This window comes from Thrips palmi, unplaced genomic scaffold (assembly GCF_012932325.1).
Source record: "Thrips palmi isolate BJ-2018 unplaced genomic scaffold, TpBJ-2018v1 HiC_scaffold_12, whole genome shotgun sequence".
Classification (NCBI taxonomy): domain Eukaryota; kingdom Metazoa; phylum Arthropoda; class Insecta; order Thysanoptera; family Thripidae; genus Thrips; species Thrips palmi.
In genome coordinates, this window is record NW_023144623.1 from 11771482 (window position 1) to 11789894 (window position 18413).

An 18413-nucleotide genomic window follows, 5' to 3' on the forward strand; every position below is an offset into this window, starting at 1 on the left:
GGCGGCGCTTTGACGAGACGGCGCGGATCGAAGGTGGAGCGGCAGGAAGTTGCAGCAGGCACCGCCACGCTCCGGACAATCCCATTGCAGTGCACTGCCGCGGCCGTGACACCCGCGAGGCAGTCACTACGAGCGCCGAAAAACAAAACTAGCTTGTGTCCTTGTTTCGTAAGCAAGGGGCACACTCTGGCCAGTAGGGAGCAGTGGCAACGTTGGCAGTATATTGGACTGCAGGCGTCGTGGTTATGGAGCCGTGGTTACTTACACGGCACAGTGAGCCAGCAGACCGGTGGAGGCGGTCAAAATCCCGGACGCGTCTCGAGCTCCAGAGTCGCTAAATGGTACTCGAACGGGCCGTGTGACCCCACCAATGGATTCCTCTCCGAACGAGGAATCCATTGGTGGGGTCACACGCTCACTTCAAGTCATGTTAAGCGACTCTGGAGCTCAAAACGCGTTCGGGATTTTGACCGCCTGCACCGGTCTTCCGGCCGGGCCACTGTGGCCGCGCTTAGTTACGCGATGTAAGTGGGCTGATTGCCGGCCTGAGGGCCAAGCGCGGCGAAGGGACTGTCGGGCGGGGCGCAGATTGTTTTGGAAGTCCCGGGCGATCCTGGCCGTGTCCCCGGGGAACTCGTGGCCGGACAGGGCGTGGCGCGGCGCGGCGTGGCGTGGCTCGGCGTGGCGGCCCGCAACGCCAAGGGCCATCACGACGGCGTAGGCAACCCGACGAGCGCGCCGACCCATTCCCATCGTTTCCTAATTAACACGTTTAAAAGAAGACCATTATTCGAGACGAGGCTGAGGCCGCGCGCTCTAGGCAGTGTGCCGCTTAGTTAGCGACCCTCCGGCCCGTGGCTGAGCTCATGCGAAGAATCGCGATTGCAGAGATAGAGGCCCACAAACCAAAAGCACTCCTAGAGTCGAATTTCTAGCATTTGTCACGCTACATTCTGTTTTTTTCCTTGAGGCTGACAATGCAAATCTCGTTTTCCAGCACGCACGCACACAGACACACACAGGCATAGAGGACTTCTCAGAAAGCGCTCTCTTTCGGCCCGCACCCTTTTTTTCGCCATTCCGCGCTCCTTCCGTGTGGGCCTGAGGTGACTCATTACTCGAGTTATTCGGAGCGGTCCGTCCGTCCGTCCGTCTGTCTGTCTGCCCGTCCGAGCTACGCCCGGCTGTGCCCGAGCGTGACAGAGAAGGCGTCAGTAAATCTGCAGTCCGGCTCGCCCCCTTCCGTGCTCCGGGCCCAGCCGATCCGGGTCCGATCCCGAAGGAGCGCCGCCGTAAAATAATCTGGATCGACGCGTGCTGGCGCTGGCCGGCCGGAAGTCCAGTCCAGGGCGCCTGCTGTCTTTATCACTCCGACCTTCTCTTCTCGATTGTATTGGAGTATCTCTTTTAGATTCGGGTCCGGCCCGCATATTAGCATAAGAACTGTGTGTGAAATTTTTTGTCAGTTCTTTTATGGCATGAGTAATCATAAGGTGTGGCCAAAATAAATTATCTTCAAATAATAATTCGTAAGTTTTGACAACTCCACAGAGTTTCAAGAAGGCAGAGCTTGGCCGTAGTCGGTCGGCCCGGGCGGCGTTGCAGCGTTGCGGCCTTTCACTCAAGGAGGACATTCAACAATCACTTTCTTTCTCACACGTCCCGCAGCAGCCGCACTGCCGCCGTGGCACTGCTCACTGCCGCGGCGCTTCCTCTGTGAGTTATATGTAGCCCAGTCGTGCGTCAGGGAGGCATCATGGCGAGGATCCTTTCTTCGCCAGGTCGTTCTAGATTTTTTTTCGTTTTTTGTTTTTGTTTCCAAGGCACTTATGGCCGCTGCCGCATTCCCAGTGCGTTTACGATGAGATAGCGGCGCCCAGTAGTCGCCAGCCGACAAGTCGGCGAAAAGGCGGACTTCCTCCAGACGCTGCGAGCCAGAAGACCGCAGTGGAAGCGGTCAAAATCCCGGAGGGGTTTTGAGCTGTAGAGTCGCTGAATTGGACTCGAACCGAACGTGTGAGCCCACCTATGGATTTCTCTCCGAACGAGGAATCCATTAGTGGGGTCACATGTTCGGTTCAAGACTTATCTAGCGACTCTGGAGCTCAAAACGCGTCTAGAGTTTTGACCGGCTGCGCCGGTCTGCTCGCCCACTGTGCGTTGCCATGGCAACCATCGACTAATTGCAGAGTGCGTGCATCGCACTACCGCACTTGATCGACTGTCACCCGCAGCCACCCCTCCTCCGGCACGCCAACATCGTCCTGCTGCCCCTCCCTCGCTTCCGCAGACGCGCCCTTGCGGGCCCGGCGGGCCTTGCGGCCGCCGACGCGAGGTACGCGAGGTACGCCCTCCTCCAGCCGCGCTCGAACCGTCGCGGCCGAGGGCATGCGTGGCGAGGCAGGGGATGACCCAATTTAACCCCCAAATTTAAAGCAAGAATTTGTGGCCGGCCGGCCTTTTCAAAGTGGGGTCGCCGTTGCACACGTCGCACGCTGCCGCCAGGCCAAGTTCAGCGCACTCGCGCTTCCCCTGTCTGTCTGTCTGCCCGTCCGTCAGTCCGCCGCGGCGTGCAATAAAGCCCCATGCAAATTGATCCTAATAATTTCCATCCGCGGCCGCGCCGTGCTGCCCGGGGCTATTGACGTTACCGACCGCCGCGCTGCAGCGCGCTGCCGCCGTGCTGCCGACTTGCGACACCGGCCGGGGTCGCGGGGAGCCACGCCTGGGCTACGCCCGCCGCCATCGGCCAGCCAGCTAGCCGGCCACGTGATCCCGATTCAAGCACGACGCGAACGTGACAGGCTCGGCCCAGCTTTGCTGACCGGCAGGCGAGAACAACAGTCGCGCAAGGGACAGCAATGGAGACGACTTCTGGGAGAGGGTGTACTCTGATCCAAAAGTTACTCTGAAGGGGCTAAACTTTGGGCCAGAAGACAGGTGGAGGCGGCCAAAACTCTGCACGCGTTTTGTGATCCAAGGTTGCTGACCAGGGCTCGAACGGAACGTGTCACCTCGTCATCTCCCCAATGGATTTCTCGTTCGGAGAGCAATCCATTGGTGGGGTCACCGGTCTTCCGGCCCACTGTTCGACGGGTGGATTCGGCCCCATGCTTACCTTGTGCTCGTGCGACGGCGGCATGTCTGGCGGGGGCCGGCTCGGCGTCTGCTTCGGGCGACGGTGAGGGGGCGGGGGAGGGCTCGGACAGCGCGGGGCCAGGCAGGCCGAAGGCGAAGCAACACGCCAGCACCAGCCAGCCGCGTCCCACGCCCCGCCGCAGCCGCATGGCCAGTCACACCATCCCTGCAAACAGAGAAAATCGGATTAGCTCGGGTAGCCGAGGGGCATGCGCACCAACGCAACGACTCGGAGGTCGGTGGTTCAAACACCGGAAAACAAAATTATTTTTTCCGCGTTGAGCCCTAAGCTCATCACTTCGTAGGGCCGCTCATGCAACCCGATTGCAGCAGCAAGGTCTTAATCAACTCGTTCCACGGCTAAACCATCCCCGGCCGACTCCATCGGGCTCGCGACGGGGGGCGCGCAGGCCGCCGTGAAGGATCGTTGTTGGCGAATCTGGGGCCCGCATCTCCGAGGAGCCCCAAAAACGGCGCGAGGCCGCCAGATAGATGGCTTATCGGCGGCGGCAGGGCCCTGCAGGGAGCCCTAGGAATCCGAGCCATGATGTCAGCACCACGACGACTGGGTCAGCAGGGCCAGGCGGAGCCAAGCAGGGCCGTACCTCCGTGCTCTATCCTCGCATCCAGGTGGACAAGAATCGGATGCAAATGCAACGGCAGTAAGCTAGGCACAGTAATTGACAGACAGGCAGGAAAGAAGCCACACAGAAACATGCTGCACACGGTTAATCTGTTGGTTGCAGCCTCTCTCAATTAGCCAGCGCCGCTAAGAGCCGTGAGCGCGAGCCACGCTGATAAAGGAAAACGTCGCGTCCGGACGCACAGACGCAGGTAACTGAACAGACCCTAGCACACACTTACGGGGGGCTTCCCTGGTCGTTGAATCGCGCGCCATGCAAATGGGAGAGCCCCATTCAGGCAGTGGGGCCGCACTGCCTGCTGGAATGTTAATCGGACGGGACGCTGGACTTGACTTTCAAAACAAGGAGGAATAGCTGCTAAACAATCAGCAGTATGAAAAGTTGAGAGGAGCGGGCTGTGCCACCAGAGACTGGCAGAGAGACGCACGAGATCGCACTGTCCTCGTTGCTCTTCTTCTCCTGCTTGGCGTGTGCCGTGGCCACTGCCCCGTGCCGTTGCCGCTACGGTCGCGTGCCGAGCCGAGCCGAGCGCGGCCGAGACAGCGTGGGGCGAGCCGAGCCGAGGCCGGGTCGTCTGCCGGTGTGCCTCCATTGTTCTAGAGACACCCCGGCCTTGGGCAAGTCAGTCGGCCGGTGACACGGGGTCCGTGGGGTTCAGCAAAACGATAAATATCTCAAACACGCCGTTAAATGCTGAGCGACAATAACGTCCCATAAGGCCAGTGCAGGCGCCCTGTCCGACGTCAGGTGCTCCAGGAGGTCGTGGGAAAGCTCCCGTCGTCGAGTCAGCGAAAGTGCAAAGAAAGGCTCAAATAATTTCTATTTGTATTCGCTGGCGACCACCGCCGCCCTTGAGCACCATTCGGTCGTTGTTTTCAAAACAAACCACTACAGTCCTGTGTGCTACTGTCTGTACCGTTTAGGGCACGCTCGGGTGCGTTCGCGGAGGGGCCACCAGCCAGACAGCCAGGCAGGCAGCCAGGCACGGCCTGGAGCGTCAAGGGCAGGTGGTTCTGGTGTGCTGGTCTTTGCAGTGCGAGCGCTGGGTCCTCTTCCTCTCCGGATCCCCTCCTTTTGTCTCGGCCGCGATAAGGAAACAAGAAGGACGCGCATTTCCAGGTCGTGAAATACGGGAAGCCACACCGTTGCAGCGCATTCTCAGCAGAAATTAACGACATTTCTCCCGCTTTTGCGAAAACGGACGGAAAACCCCTCCATTCATAGTCGATGTTTTTTCGTGCTTCTCCCGAGAGCTCATCTTTTTCACTTCCCAGGCCATCGCTGTGCTCCGAGGATTTACGACGACGAGATGGAAGAAATGCTCTTGACCGCCTCCAAATGACTCTTCTTCGTGACCCGTCCTTGGAGCCGTGCCCTTCGACCTGTTGCATCGCCGGGCCCTTTGGGGACGCATGCCGCTCACCCGTCTCGCTCGGACCCTCGAGAGTACGAGAAAGACAGAGCGACCGGCGACCGCAGTCACGGCGGCAGCAGGTCATCCGTGGATCGAGTGATGGTTCGGCCGGTCACTGGTCAATGGTCTGGCGGACGCACGGTAACACGATTGCGCCAACACACGTCAGAGGACACGGGGCCAGGGCTCGTCTTGCTCTCCAGGAAATAATGGCGGTCAGGATTGCTCATCATTGCAACAAGGTATGGTCTGGCTGAAAAAACCGCTGTTCAATCTGATGACAAACCAATAAACTTACCGCAGACGCATCCGCCAAAAAATTCCTGTATAATCGTAGTCGAAAATCACGACAAAAATTTCACTATGCCAGGTTTGCTCATTCGTTGAGTGCTTAAATGATACTTGATTCAAGAACTAGCTCCCCTCGAGTCCAGGGTGTGGTGATACACGACCATCAGACTCCTGCTCGAGGACAAGGCCCTCGAAAACGAGCCACGATGCGGGCCGTGCTGGCCTAGCCGCCTCGGTACGGCTTTGCGACACGCCCGCCGCACGTACTGCTTGATATGAGGAGCGGATAGTCGAATAGACTGACCTCGCCGTCCAGCGGCCCACTGACCCCGGCCAAGCAGTCATTTAAAAGATAAATAATCTAACGGCGTTCCAGCGAAAATCGAGTGCGCTGCCACTTTTAGTAGCGTGCGCTCGGTGCTGCCGCCGCTGCTGTCCGGATTAGAATCTAGTTTGGACACACAGGGCGGGTGTTTTGTGGCAGGCAGCGCCGGGCAGCGGCGTCGTGCAAAACCCACATTGCGCGGTTCACCTTCAATATTTTCACATGGTCATTGTTGGTGCATTGGCTGATGGTTCAGCAATGTTTCAGCCGGTTTGGATACCGACAGGCGAGGATACAAGAATGCAGTACTTTTAGTAAAGGATTCTTTCCTTCACAGGTTTCTATTCTTAGAGCAGGGCAGGCTTGGAGTCCACACGGCACGAATTAAATCGCACTGCGGCAGATCGGCCAACACCTCCACTAGCAGAAACGGCACCAGCACCATTACCACCACCACCAACTCCGCCACAGCCAAGACCACCACCTCCACCAACGCAACAATCGGCGAGCTGTAATTGGAGGCAATAGCCGTTCAGATATGTTTACTCGGCGATCCACTTGGAGGCATTTGCAGTTGAATTCCCTGCGGGTGTTGTGTGGTCTGGGTGTCCAGCAATTCAGCGCTCTTGTCCATTGTTGCCCCGCGCCCTGCTATTTCCGCATTGTTAGAGGCTGCGCAAGGATAAAAAAGAACAAGAAAAGAGGTTAACTTTTATTGTTGTTGTTGATGACGCCGTTCGGGCGCCTCCTGGGCAAGAAGACCATGCAGGCCGAAACTGCCCCCACAATCAGCAGCAGCAGCAACAACAACAATCCAAATAGAACCGCGGCGGTCATGCATGACAGTGGGACAGAAGCAACAATAACAAAAGTCCGGTCCATCGGCTTCGCGCGACACCGTTATAAACCTTCCCTTTATTTCTGCTCTGCCCTATTATTATCCTGTTAACGCTCACAAAGGTGGCGCGGTTTTTGTGGGACGCGGAGGTCCGACGCAGGAACGCATGCACGAGCCAGGCGCCTCGTTCTGGAGCTCGACAAGGAGTCCCTTGGTAGAAGCGTCGGTGAAGACTCTCTGCATCAATTTTATAAAAACTTCGTGTCGTATTTTCACACTTTCATACGCCACTGGGTTTGTTTGTACATCACAGCTGTAAGACGAAGAATTTATCTACGTTTCCCAAGCTCCGAAACACGGCAACATTTGTTTTTGTCTCAGCTATCCTTAATTACTTAATCTTCCTCCGAACGTCTTCCATCTGCGCAATACAAAAGTAATCCGAAAAAAAAGCAGCAGGTGCGTAATGTTTGCTGTCGCAGCTTTGCGTGGCGTTTCAGAATCTCTTTTTTTTTTCCTTCTCTCTGCCTGCTGGAACGGCACTGGTTTGAGTTCATAAAATGGTTAGGCGCCGGCGGGAGGAAATAAAACTCGTTGCGCGTTGCGTCACCGAGCCGTCGCCATCGCCGTCGCCGTGCGTAACGAGAGCACCCGGTTTAAGACCAACCCCGATCGGCTCTTTGTCTCGACGCGTTAATTAACGATGCAACGCGAGGCTGTGGACAAGCTCCCTGTCGTCGGTGTGAGTAAGTAGTGTGCGAGAGCGTGCGCGTGTGTTAGGGCGACGGCATTCCCTGCGGGTGCGAATGCAGGGCTCGTCTTGACAGGCTCAAGTTGAGTAAGAGGAACTGCAGGGGCAATTAAGCGGGTGGTTTTTGATTCAGCGTCATTTGGGTCAAATACGACAGGGGCAGTCATCCAATTGCAAAAAGCACAGCAAACCAGCGAAAGGTTAAAGTTGACATGGTGAGGCAAAATGGTCGAACAGGGTAGCAGCCGAGCCAAAGGCCGACGAATCCAAGTCACTTTAGTCCGCGATACTCGCATGCCAGAATGACTCGGGTCACGACGGTGTTTGGGTGCGGGTCGTGCCGTAAGGCTTAGCAGTGACACGTCACCGAGCGAGAAAGATATTGAGAGAGGGAGAGAGAGAGAGGGAAGGACTCCATTCGCCGGAGACTTGAACGCCAGCGATGGGCTGGGCGATAGAGCGGCGCGCGCCACGCGGCACGACACAGCGCAAACAACCGCACTACATTATCTTTGTCAGCGCCTTCGTCCAACATATAGTAATTCAAAGTTACGGGCGAAATTGGAATTTATTGAGTGTGGAACTAACGTTAAGATGATAATGGGCGAGAATCCGAAACTAGGATATGTCTTTAATTCCTTCATCTTGTGTCAAACTTTTGTTGTTGGTGGGTCCCTTGTTGAACATTGAACCAACCAAAACAGACGGAACACCTAATAAAGTCTCCTAAACGTCCGAGTTTTCGCTTTCCATGCCATTTAAATAAATGCTTAAAAGAGACTTTTAGCGCTCGGGTTGCGGCGGCAGCGGTTTGCCAGTGGTAAGAGTGACAGTCAAAAGCAGAGCAGGGCAGCGCGGGGCAGCGCGGCGTGGAGACGGCGGCAATCTCGGCGCGTCACGACCTTCTGGCCAGACGGACAGAAAGCCCGGTGCACCCGGCAATGGTGGCATGGCAGCGCGGCCCGGCCCGGCTTGACAGCCAACAACACGGCGAGAGTTCGGATCCGCACAATTTCACGCCCACAACAACCGCCGACTTCTCCGCGGAGTTGTCTGCTCGGCGGAATACGAACCGAGTGAGTCTGCGCGTTGGGTAAACTCGAGGGAAAGACCAGTTTTCGGAGGTGGGTGCGTCGGAGATGCGGGGTCGACTGCTTGAGCAAAGGTGCGCCGGAAAGGGCAAATCTTGAAACACATTGAGGCCTTTAGACATGATTAAGACTCTTCTTACACCAAGCATGTGAACGGTTAAATCATCAGTGATAGTCCAAGTGCAAGTCCTAAACCAAAATAGACTGTTCTTATCTAGATCCGTGGTTGTCAATGATCTTGATCCCAGTCGATTCCATCCAATGCAATCCTCTACCTATCGTCTCGAGAATCTCCAAGGACAAGGACACACTTTTACGGGTGAGGGTCCATGCGTTCCTAGACGTGATCCGGACTCGATTTCCCGACCCAGGCCGAGCTGTGGGATTCGTGGCCGGCAAAGGGCATCACGCCGACACCTTGGCCTCCTTCATAATGACCGACACGGAAGCCAATCAAGCCATGCAAATGGTTTCCAACGACCTGAATTCATTATTTGAAAGCACGGCGAGAGCGCTTCGGAGTCCTCGACTCGGGCACGTCGCGGTGCTTTCTCTGCAAACGGAATCATCAAATCGGATCATAAAGCTCCGGGTAAAGAATGAGTCTAGGGCTCAAGCTGCGCGTCGCTTCCGCCAGGCTGGTCTTCGTGGGGGGCTCGGCGCGGCTCGGCGCGGCTCGGCACTGCCATCAGTCCTGGCACGTCTCCATTCACCACCAAGTGGGCCAATCAGGTCCCGAGGCCAGGGGTCAGGGGAGCAGGGGCGCATCCCCACACGACAATGAAGTGATTACCTCCTGGAAGCTGCGTGGGAGGGCCGCCACCGATGCAGGCCGCACGCCACATGAGAACTTTCTTCGATTGACGGCACGCGTGCTGCGAATAGTGTGTCGTGATCTGGCCCCAGGGCGCTATCGGCAGTCGCATTGGGATGCTCCGCCTCCGCATCCACGCCGTTTTTCGTGTCGGCGGGAACTGTACCACGCGGTTCAGTTTCCTTCCCATGATGCACGGCGCCGTGGGAATAGCTCGGTGGCGTGCCATGCTGTTACCTGCCAATAATCACTTCGAGCTCTTCTTTCATCTTTTTTAAGTAAAAAGAAATACAAAATGAACACGCGAAATCGACAAGAAAAGGGGCGTCGTGACTCCTGGAGGTCTCAGCGGAGCACGAGGGAAGAGGGAGGCGCAGAAAAATAATTACAGGCGACTGACTTTAAAGCTACCTCACCCATCTTCTGAAACTTCAGAAACAGATCTTCTTAAAGTAAAACACCTTTAAAAGATTTTTTTATTTTTTTTCGAAAGCCAACCGACTCTATAAGTGAAACCGGCCGTAGTTGGGCTGGCATTTCGTGCCGAGAGGCTGTGACAGGGTAATGTCACCGCGGCCGGGAATGCAAAGTGCGTGCGATGAGGCGCCGGCTCGCGCAGCTTCTGCCTTTGCTCCTGTCTGCAGCGTCCGCCTCACTCAGACACTGCCAGAGATGCAAAATCACACTTCAAAGGGACGAAAAAAGAAAAGTCACGTGACCACACCAGCTTCGGCATAGCCTTGCCAGCACAACGACAAAGATGACGCGTAACCGCACGCATCTGCCACTGCCATTTTTTTTTCACCGAAGGCAGAACACCTTTCTTTCATAAGCGGGGTTCGAGACTCGATATAAAAAAGGCGTTGGCCGCACGGAACCACCCGCAACGGGCCGACACTGTTTTCGTCACGAAACCCATCGTCAATGTGAGGTAATGCACGGTGTCGTGCGCCCTCCACCGCCAGGGCTTTAGTCGCTCTGTCTCTCTCGCGCCCCAGCGGGCCACCCCGTGAGTGCGAGGGAGACAGAGGGCAGGCCACCGGCGCCACCGAGCGAGCGCCGCAGCGAGGTGGCCGTGACTGAAGCTAATGAGTGTTTGATACTGAGCATCCTTTAACGGTGCAGGCTGAGCCGCAGCCTGGGCCCGGGGCTGCACGAGAGGCCCGCAGCATCATAAAGCCAGACCAAGGGCCGCGGCCGTGACCGGGCGGCGCGGCTATCGCCGAGAGCCCCGCCGAATCCGAGTTTAGTTCGCCGCTCTCAACTCCTCTTGCTGCCGTGTCGCCGATGCAAACTGTTGACAAGCCCAACATCCAAGTCAAACACAAGACGCGGTGCATTTTTCAGGCGGCACTGTTCTCCGACCGTGCAGTGGGCGTGAGGCAGGCCCCTCACCTGAAACTCTATGACGGGCTGGCGTGCGGCTCACGCACCAGAATAGCTCCTTACGGGGCTCGCCGAGCGACACCACCGTTTTGGCGCGACTAATTCAGCACTTAAAACAGAGCGTCGTCCAAAATTCATCGGATAATTCCAGGGCATTTGGGGGAGGGGGCGCGGCACCGAACGGTCGTTATCCCTCGGCAGTGTCCACCGGCCTGGCTGTAATGTGGCTGCCCTAGTTCCATCCCAAGTCCGAAGGGCGCATCGCACAAGTCGGTCAAGGCGGCTCGCTCCGGCATCGCTCGCCGTGCTCAAATCACTTCCCCGTAAGGACGACCCAGTCTCGAATCAGGGGAAATTATTCTCGGAACACAATCCGGACTGTTTTTTACGCTTATTTTTCAGCGCGGTGCGGTACCTGACCCACACTGTCGCACGATCGTGGGCCCATTTGCCGACACAGCGACACCGCAATGCAGCGCACGCTTTCGGTTTTTTCAAGAGCTGACCGCTCACTCCGCCGCCGTTCCTCGCGGAAGAGAAAATCAATCACAAACAGAAGCGCGTCTCGCGGCCGAAATCTGCATTATTCGTTCCGCGTTCGCTTTCGGCGAGACGGCAGGATTTATGGCCGTGGCCACCCGTCCCGCCGCACGTTGCTCTCTCTCTCTCTCTCTCTCTCTCTCTCTCTCTCTCTCTCTCTCTCTCTCTCTCTCTCCCGCCCCACGAGTGCGAGATAGAAGCGCCGTTTGGAATCAGCCTGCAGCACCGCAATGCCGCACCTGCCGCTAGACAGACGGACAGTGTGCGGTGCACTTCTAGGGTAAACAAACTCCGATGTTTGAAGGGAATACACTCTACAACCAAAAACATTTTTAATTTTTTTAAACTGATACAGTTTTATACGCACGCATGCCACCAATTATATAACCGCCATTACGACGACATGAAAATTGAACATTACAAAGACGGCCGCATCGAGCAACAAAAAAGTTGAAAATGCTAATCACCGTTACAAACAATTAAGCCAGATTTAAAAAAAAATTGAAAACACTCGTAAAAACATTAATGACGGAGAAAAGCAGAGCGAGGAGGTTCTCCTCTGTAAACTAGCCTCGCTTGGGGCGACCGAATGAAAACAATGCTGCGACACGGTCGTTTGGCCGACGTGTCCAGAGGGCGGTGGGCCGGCGGCAGTGGAAAGGGATTCGGCTTTCACTCTTCCAAGCGGTGTGCGTTGCGACCAATAATTATTTTTTAACTTGACAGAAAGAGAAGCAAGCGGGGGCGGCGCCATGGTGACTCCTGGCCAGCGGCGTGGTCCCAGTCAGCTCAGCGCCAGGGCGTGGTAAAAACAGTTTTGGCAGTTTTCGTTATTAAGTTTCCTTATGCACAAATTTTTTATCTCTAACCGTTTACGGGATACACGCACCCGAAAACTCAATAGATTTTAAGTGACCACGCCCTGCTTAGCACCACTGGCTGAGGGGTTGCAGGAGTGAACTAGTTTTGAACCGTGCTCGTCAGGCGGAGAGTGCAGGGCCGAGCGGTAGGGAGCAATTACTGACAGTGAGGGGTTGCGCGCGCAGGGGTCTATCGGCACGCTATCCACCGCGCCCCGCCCCGCCTCGCCCCGCCCAGTGCACTTGCCAGCCATCGATCTGTAGGGGGCCACCACTTACAGGCGGGCATAAGCAAGCGCTTCCGTTACGGTCAACTTTTTCCTAGAGGATCACAACAAGTTGGGCACTTTACCGGCGCGGGGCAAAAACGGTTTCACACACGGCGGTTCGTTCATTGACTGCGGTGCCAACGCCGCGGGAGTGGAGGAGGAGGGGGCGTGGCGCGGCAGCTCACTCGGATGAGCTCCCTGCTGGAGGATCCCGTTCTCTCACCGCAGAGGCGCCAACAACAACAAGCATCCCCCACGCGCCGTTTTCAAACGCGGTGCCGGCCGCGGCACGTAAGAGGCCTGTTTGAGTTGATTTGATTTGTGGAGAGCGCGCGGCCGTCAAACCTCGCCGCGCCGCGCCACGCCACCATGAGGCCGGCGGTTTCGCGCTCGCCGATCGGCCGGCGATGATCCGAGGGTGTCTCTCTCACACTTTCACCGGGAGAGCGCTTTGTTTCCCCGCGAGGCTGAGGACGACCGTGATGACTGGCAGAGCCCGCGCGCCACCTTGGACGGTAACGACACTGCCAGTGATCGATCGAACCAATTAGTTTGCGTTAATTTAAATCTCACCGCGGTGAAACTGTCGAGTTTTCAGTCCATTTTTTTGCCGGGCACGTCTGCAGTCTGCAGTAATTTTGCGATGAATCGCATGCAGGAGGCGATGTTTGCTTTGGCCTGGGCAGTGCTCCGCGGTATCGCGTCGGGGCGATCGATGAGAGCATCGCACGCCAGCGGCCGCTTTCTGTCTCTCTCGCACTTGCGGCGCGTCCCGGGGGGGTGCGAGAGAGACAGACAGAGCGCGTTCGGAACCAGCCTGATTAATGAAGCGTCCGCGTGACGAGTCGCGGCGCACGGAGGGAAGCGGCCCAAGCGGCACGGACAGGCGCCGGAGTCGATTCTATCGCTCTGTCTCTCTCGCACCCACACGGGGCGCCCCGTGGCTGCGAGAGAGAGACAGCCTGCTGGACTCCAGCACGCCGCGGCGTGCTCCAGTTGCAAGCGCTGGAGAGAAGAAGTCCGTCGAGCCGAATCTAGAGGGCCATGCGGCACACATACCGCCGTTGCAATCTGTCACGGATGCATCAAAGAAAAACTAAGCGTCAAATTTAAAAACTCCTTTTTTTTTAATCTTATAAGTTTGTGTGTTGAGTTTTAGTGAGTGTTAAGTGTAACGTTTTTTGTTTCGTTTTTTTCATTTTCATTCTTGTGTTTTTGTTTTTAATTTGGCCATTGTGGGGCAACGGCATGAAGTAATTAACGCGACGTACGTAGATCGCTGCGCATTCCCCGAGCCTCGCGCCTGCAGTGACACACTCGGCAGGCGGTCGGACGGGTCCGGACACCTCGCTCCATCTCTCACACACCGTCCGGGAACCTCTCTGCGTCTCTCTCACGCCGTCCGTTCCGATGGGGCGTGTGTGCACGCGCGCGAATGTCACGCGAATGCCGCGCCACTGTCCACTCCGCTTCCGTGCGACGCGGCGACCACTACAGTGTGTGGCGCCGCAGCCCTTTCCCTCTCGGAGAAGGGAAAAGGAAAGGACACTGCGACGGCCAATCAAGCATAACAAAACCGCTTCGCTTTCGTCATCGGCGTGATAAGACGACAAAAGCGAGACCTGTCGCACTGCTCGGTTGGCAGCCCTGCCGCGACAAAGGCGGGGCCCTTCGCACTGCCGCCCACAGTGGGCCAGAAGACCGGTGGGGGCTGTCAAAATCCCGAACGCGTTTTGAGCTCCAGAGTCGCTACGCAGGACTCGAACCGAACGCATGACCCCACCAATGGATTCCTCGTTCGGAGAGCAATCCATTGGTGGGGTCACACGCTCGATTCGAGTCCCATTTAGCGACTCTGGAGCTCAAAACGCGTCTGGGATTTTGACCGCCTCCACCAGCCCAGTCTGTTGGTCACTCGTCTCGCTTGCCTCTGTCCTCAGGGCAGGCGTAAACTAGTAATCCAGTTACAGGGCAGCACTTCATTCATTCATTCATTCATTCATTCATTCATTCATTCATTCATTCATTGCGCTGCGGGGCGCGTGGTGCTCAGGATGCAATCAATCATCAAAGGCCAACAGCACCTGTTGAAAGCAAATACACCGCCAGTGCGCATGCGCACCACCACCACCGACTGCAGGCTCATTCCGAATCCGTCTCTCTCTCTCTCTCTCTCTCTCTCTCTCTCTCTCTCTCTCTCTCTCTCTCTCTCTCTCTCTCTCTCTCTGCGTGCTCCGCACGGGTGTGAGAGAGACAGAGAGGAATCAGTCCACCGCGGTCCAGCACTGTAAGCGCCACAACAAGGCGTCAGCGCGACAGCCTGACGCAACGCGACGGGGCCGCGGCGCGACTTTGAAACGCGCGCCAAAACCAAATCATGACAAACGACGTGACCGCGTGGCGTCTAATGGCCAGTAATGACGATAATCACAACCGATGTTGTGTGTGTGTGTGTGTGTGTGTGTAGCGGCCCACCCAGTGCCACCTGCAGTGTGATGCAGTACACACACTCAGGCCGCTGTAAAGGCATACAAACGTGCGAGTAAAGTTATGCTGGGTGACGCCAATAACCGGAGCGCGGTGTGCGGGGCGTGGCTGGGGGGCAAATTGATGTCCTCCTGGAGTCCTGGAGTCCAGGACGTGGACCGAGTCCCGGAGCGAGTCCTGGAGCGTGGCACGGGCGTGCACAAGGGGGGGGGGGCGGAGGGGGCGATCGCCCCCCCCGAAGGACCCCAAAAGGTATACTTTTGAGGCAGGTTTTGGCGTCTAACTCCTGGAAGTTAGGCAAAGTTCCTCAAAAAAAGGTTCCACCGGCCCTGTCGAGGAGGCGAGCTGTGCACGCCCCTGGAGCGTGGGCTGAATGGCGACCGGGGCGAGTGAAGGAAGGCGGCGGCACTGGAGATAGGAAGTAGTGAGAAACCCGTCGAGTGTGTATCAATAGAGGTGCTGGAAACACGGCGGGACGGCCGGCCACCGCGCCACCGGACTCGCCTCTCTGGACGTCCGAAAGTCGGGCTGGTTATTGCGGGCACATTTTTCGAACAACGCCCGTTACGCAAGCGGAGTTTACTAGCGACATTTTTATCGTTTTATCGTGATAACTTGTTTTGTTTCGTGCAGCTGGCGTGGTAACCCTTCCCAGCCGCCCAGCTTCCTCTAGTGTGTTGATCACTCAATCGTGGAAATTTTTATCTGGCCGAAGTAATTGATTTAAGCATCTTCTCAGCTGTAGATTAATTAACAAGTCATTCCTATCTCTCAAATTGCAGCTGCTTTTCTTTTCTCTTTTTTTTTTCCTTGGTTGATCGTCAAAATCTCGGTGAACGCTGTCCCCTGGCCCGCGCGCTGAACGTGCGAATAATAAGGCCGTGATTACTGGCAGTGAAAGTAGTCTAATCCTGCGGCACTTGGTGGAGTGAAGGGCCCGGCACCGCGGGGACCGGCAGGACCGCCAGGACCGCGAGCCAAGACTGCCGGCAGTGAATCTGTCAAAAAGGCCGTTCAACTCAGGGCGCGACGCTACCGTGCTGGCTGGCAGCGGACATTCGTATATTCAAAACACCCCGGGATCTTTATTCGCACTCAGAGTTAGTGAACGCTGCACAGGTTCCAGACAAAAAAATTTCAGCTTGTCAGCTTAACTCTCGGTTTTAAACTCTTCATTCCCAGAACGAAGATCCTCTCAAAATTAAAATTCAGATTCGAAGTGCATTTCTTCACGATGCTCGCCTAGGATTGTGCGTGCCGGAGCCTCCGCGCTGCGAAGTGGTTCATGGTCGCTGTCCCGGCGGGCTCCTGAAGCATTGAGCCCGGAGGATGTTAAGGAACGGTACCGTCCGCGCCGCGCCGCGCGCCGACACGCGGTGCGAGCATCCCCGTCTGGACCGCTGCAGAGTGGAGCCTCCAGTGTGGTGAAGAGCGCAGCAGCGCCAAGCGGGGAAGAAAAAAAAAACTGGAAACGAAAATCCTAACCTCACTTTTTTCCCAGGGCAATAGGTTCATCTACGTGGCGGCCGCGAGGAGGAGGAGGCTGTTGAAGAAGGCTGCGTGTCGCCTGGTCGCCTTGACGCGTCAGCCTGCGGCAGCCCAGTTCCCACAATGCACGCCGACTTGGCCCAGCCTTGCTCCCCAGGGATGCCCTGTCTGGTCCTCTGCCGCGCGAACGCAACGCGTCCGGTGCATGAATGTCGCGCAGCCTTGCTCAATCCGAATCGCAATACGTCTCCATTCACGCGCCGTCCCACTCGCATTCACATTGGCTCGGCGGCGGCGGTGCGAAATGCAACTGGGTCGGGCCACACCTGCCGATCCTTGTCGCGCGGTGCGGAGGCTAGACGCGGCACCATCATCTTGATGAAGCACTGCGCAGCGCCGCGCACGCGGGCACGCGTCGCAAACTTGCAGCAGCTACCTGCTGCGGCACTGTGGACACTGTAAGTTGCGGAGTACCTGTGCCGTTCCCACAGCAACGCCCAGCAAAACGGAGATAGATAAAACGTAAAACAAACCATGCAATTGATTCCACTTTCCCAATTTCATTTTTTTCCCAGGCGGTTGCGCGGCGGCGGCGCCTCGCGGACTACCAATTTCGTCCCGTTTTGCGTCCCTTTTCATTGTTTTGGTTATTCGGTTGTGCAAGGGAGACAGCGGCGGCGATGTGTGACGGGACGCAATGCGGCGCCTCCCTCCCCGAACGGACCAAAACCACTATAAATCCAAACTCGCTTCTTGCTCCCATCATCGGGCCCATTCTGCCCAGCGACACCGTCCTGCAGCAGACTAGCTCTGTCCCACTCGCACTCACGGGGCGTTCCGCAGCAGAGAGAGATACAGTGCTCGCAGAATAAGCCTGCTGGCCCTATCCTTGCGCCAGAATGCTGTTTGTTCCTCTTGTTCTCGTTCGCTCGTGACCGGCCCAGTTCGGTAGGCCGGCCCCAGGCCAGCCCCAGAGGCCTGCTCACTTGCTCATTAATCCCGGGCCATCTTGCTCGCTCCCTCTTGCGCTGGCGGGCGAGCGGGCGCTGCAGTCGGCCGCACAAAAGGCTTGACCGCCTCTTGGCCTCCTCCGGGCCGCCCTGTGCCCTTGTGGCCCTGGAGTCCCTTGCGGCGAGGAGGCGCCATTGTGACCGGAATGCTTCAGAGGCGCCTTTCGAGACAGATGCTGGGCGCGGCGACGCTTTGGAAGAAGAAGAAGAAGAAGAAGAAGAAGAAGAAGAAGAAGAAGAAGAAGAAGAAGAAGAAGAAGAAGAAGACCACCAAAAACAACAACCACCTTCGGAAACCTTGTCTGTCGCCTCGCATAGCGCCTGTGAATCGCAGGGTAGGCAACCACGCAACACACCGAAGTTCAACGGGCCGGTTTGCTGCCAGGCGGCTAGCCAGAGTCACGGCAGAAAGTTTAGAGCAACGGAAAGCTTAAAATTATGACACCTTTCAAACGTTATCAGAAAGGACGTAAAGCTCTTTTCGTGTTTGTTTTTTTTTACGTGCTGGCGGCGCTGCTGCCGTTCAAACAGGTGCCGAGAGGCGCGGTCATGGTGAGCGACAGATTCCGTCCGATAGGCAGCACGGTCACTCAACGGCCGCAGCCACGGGTTGGTTCCCTTTAGTGTTTCTTGTTTCGTTGCTGTTGTTTTTTTTTCTGTAGTAATTTTCAGCCCACTTCTGCAGAGTGGCAACGCGTGTCTCCGGGCGTCTAAAACAGAATTTCAGATACGACGCGCGCGCCGCGCGGGAGGGGGGCGGGGCGGTCCCGGTGGGAAGCTGGCATCCAACGCCTCTACCGGGCAGAAAAAAATAAAATAAAACCACACCCCGACGCTGGCGGCCGAGCCAGCTAGTTTATGCCCCTGCACTTTCACTGATTCATGCAGGGCCCGTGATTTGCATAAGGCCGGCTGGCCGCGGCGCCAACGCGTCGTCGGCCACCGAGCGCGTTTGGGGTTCGCGGTTCGCGACCGTCCGCCGGCGGGAAAAACTCTTTGATAGTTCGGGTGTGGTCGCGGAGCGTCGCGGAGAAAGGCGGTTTGTGACACCGCGGCCCGCGGCACCG

The 18413-nt window shown here is 56.8% G+C and overlaps 1 protein-coding gene across 1 annotated transcript in view; it reads right to left on the minus strand.

The window, feature by feature from the left end:
* LOC117639869 (protocadherin-like wing polarity protein stan) overlaps positions 1 to 18413 on the minus strand; it is an 82782-nt gene that overhangs the window by 49592 nt on the left and 14777 nt on the right. The window contains exon 2 of the mRNA XM_034375815.1: positions 3119 to 3304. Within this exon, the coding sequence (XP_034231706.1) occupies positions 3119 to 3287 (169 nt within the window). The 5' untranslated portion in view covers positions 3288 to 3304. The remainder of the gene's footprint in view (positions 1 to 3118; positions 3305 to 18413) is intronic.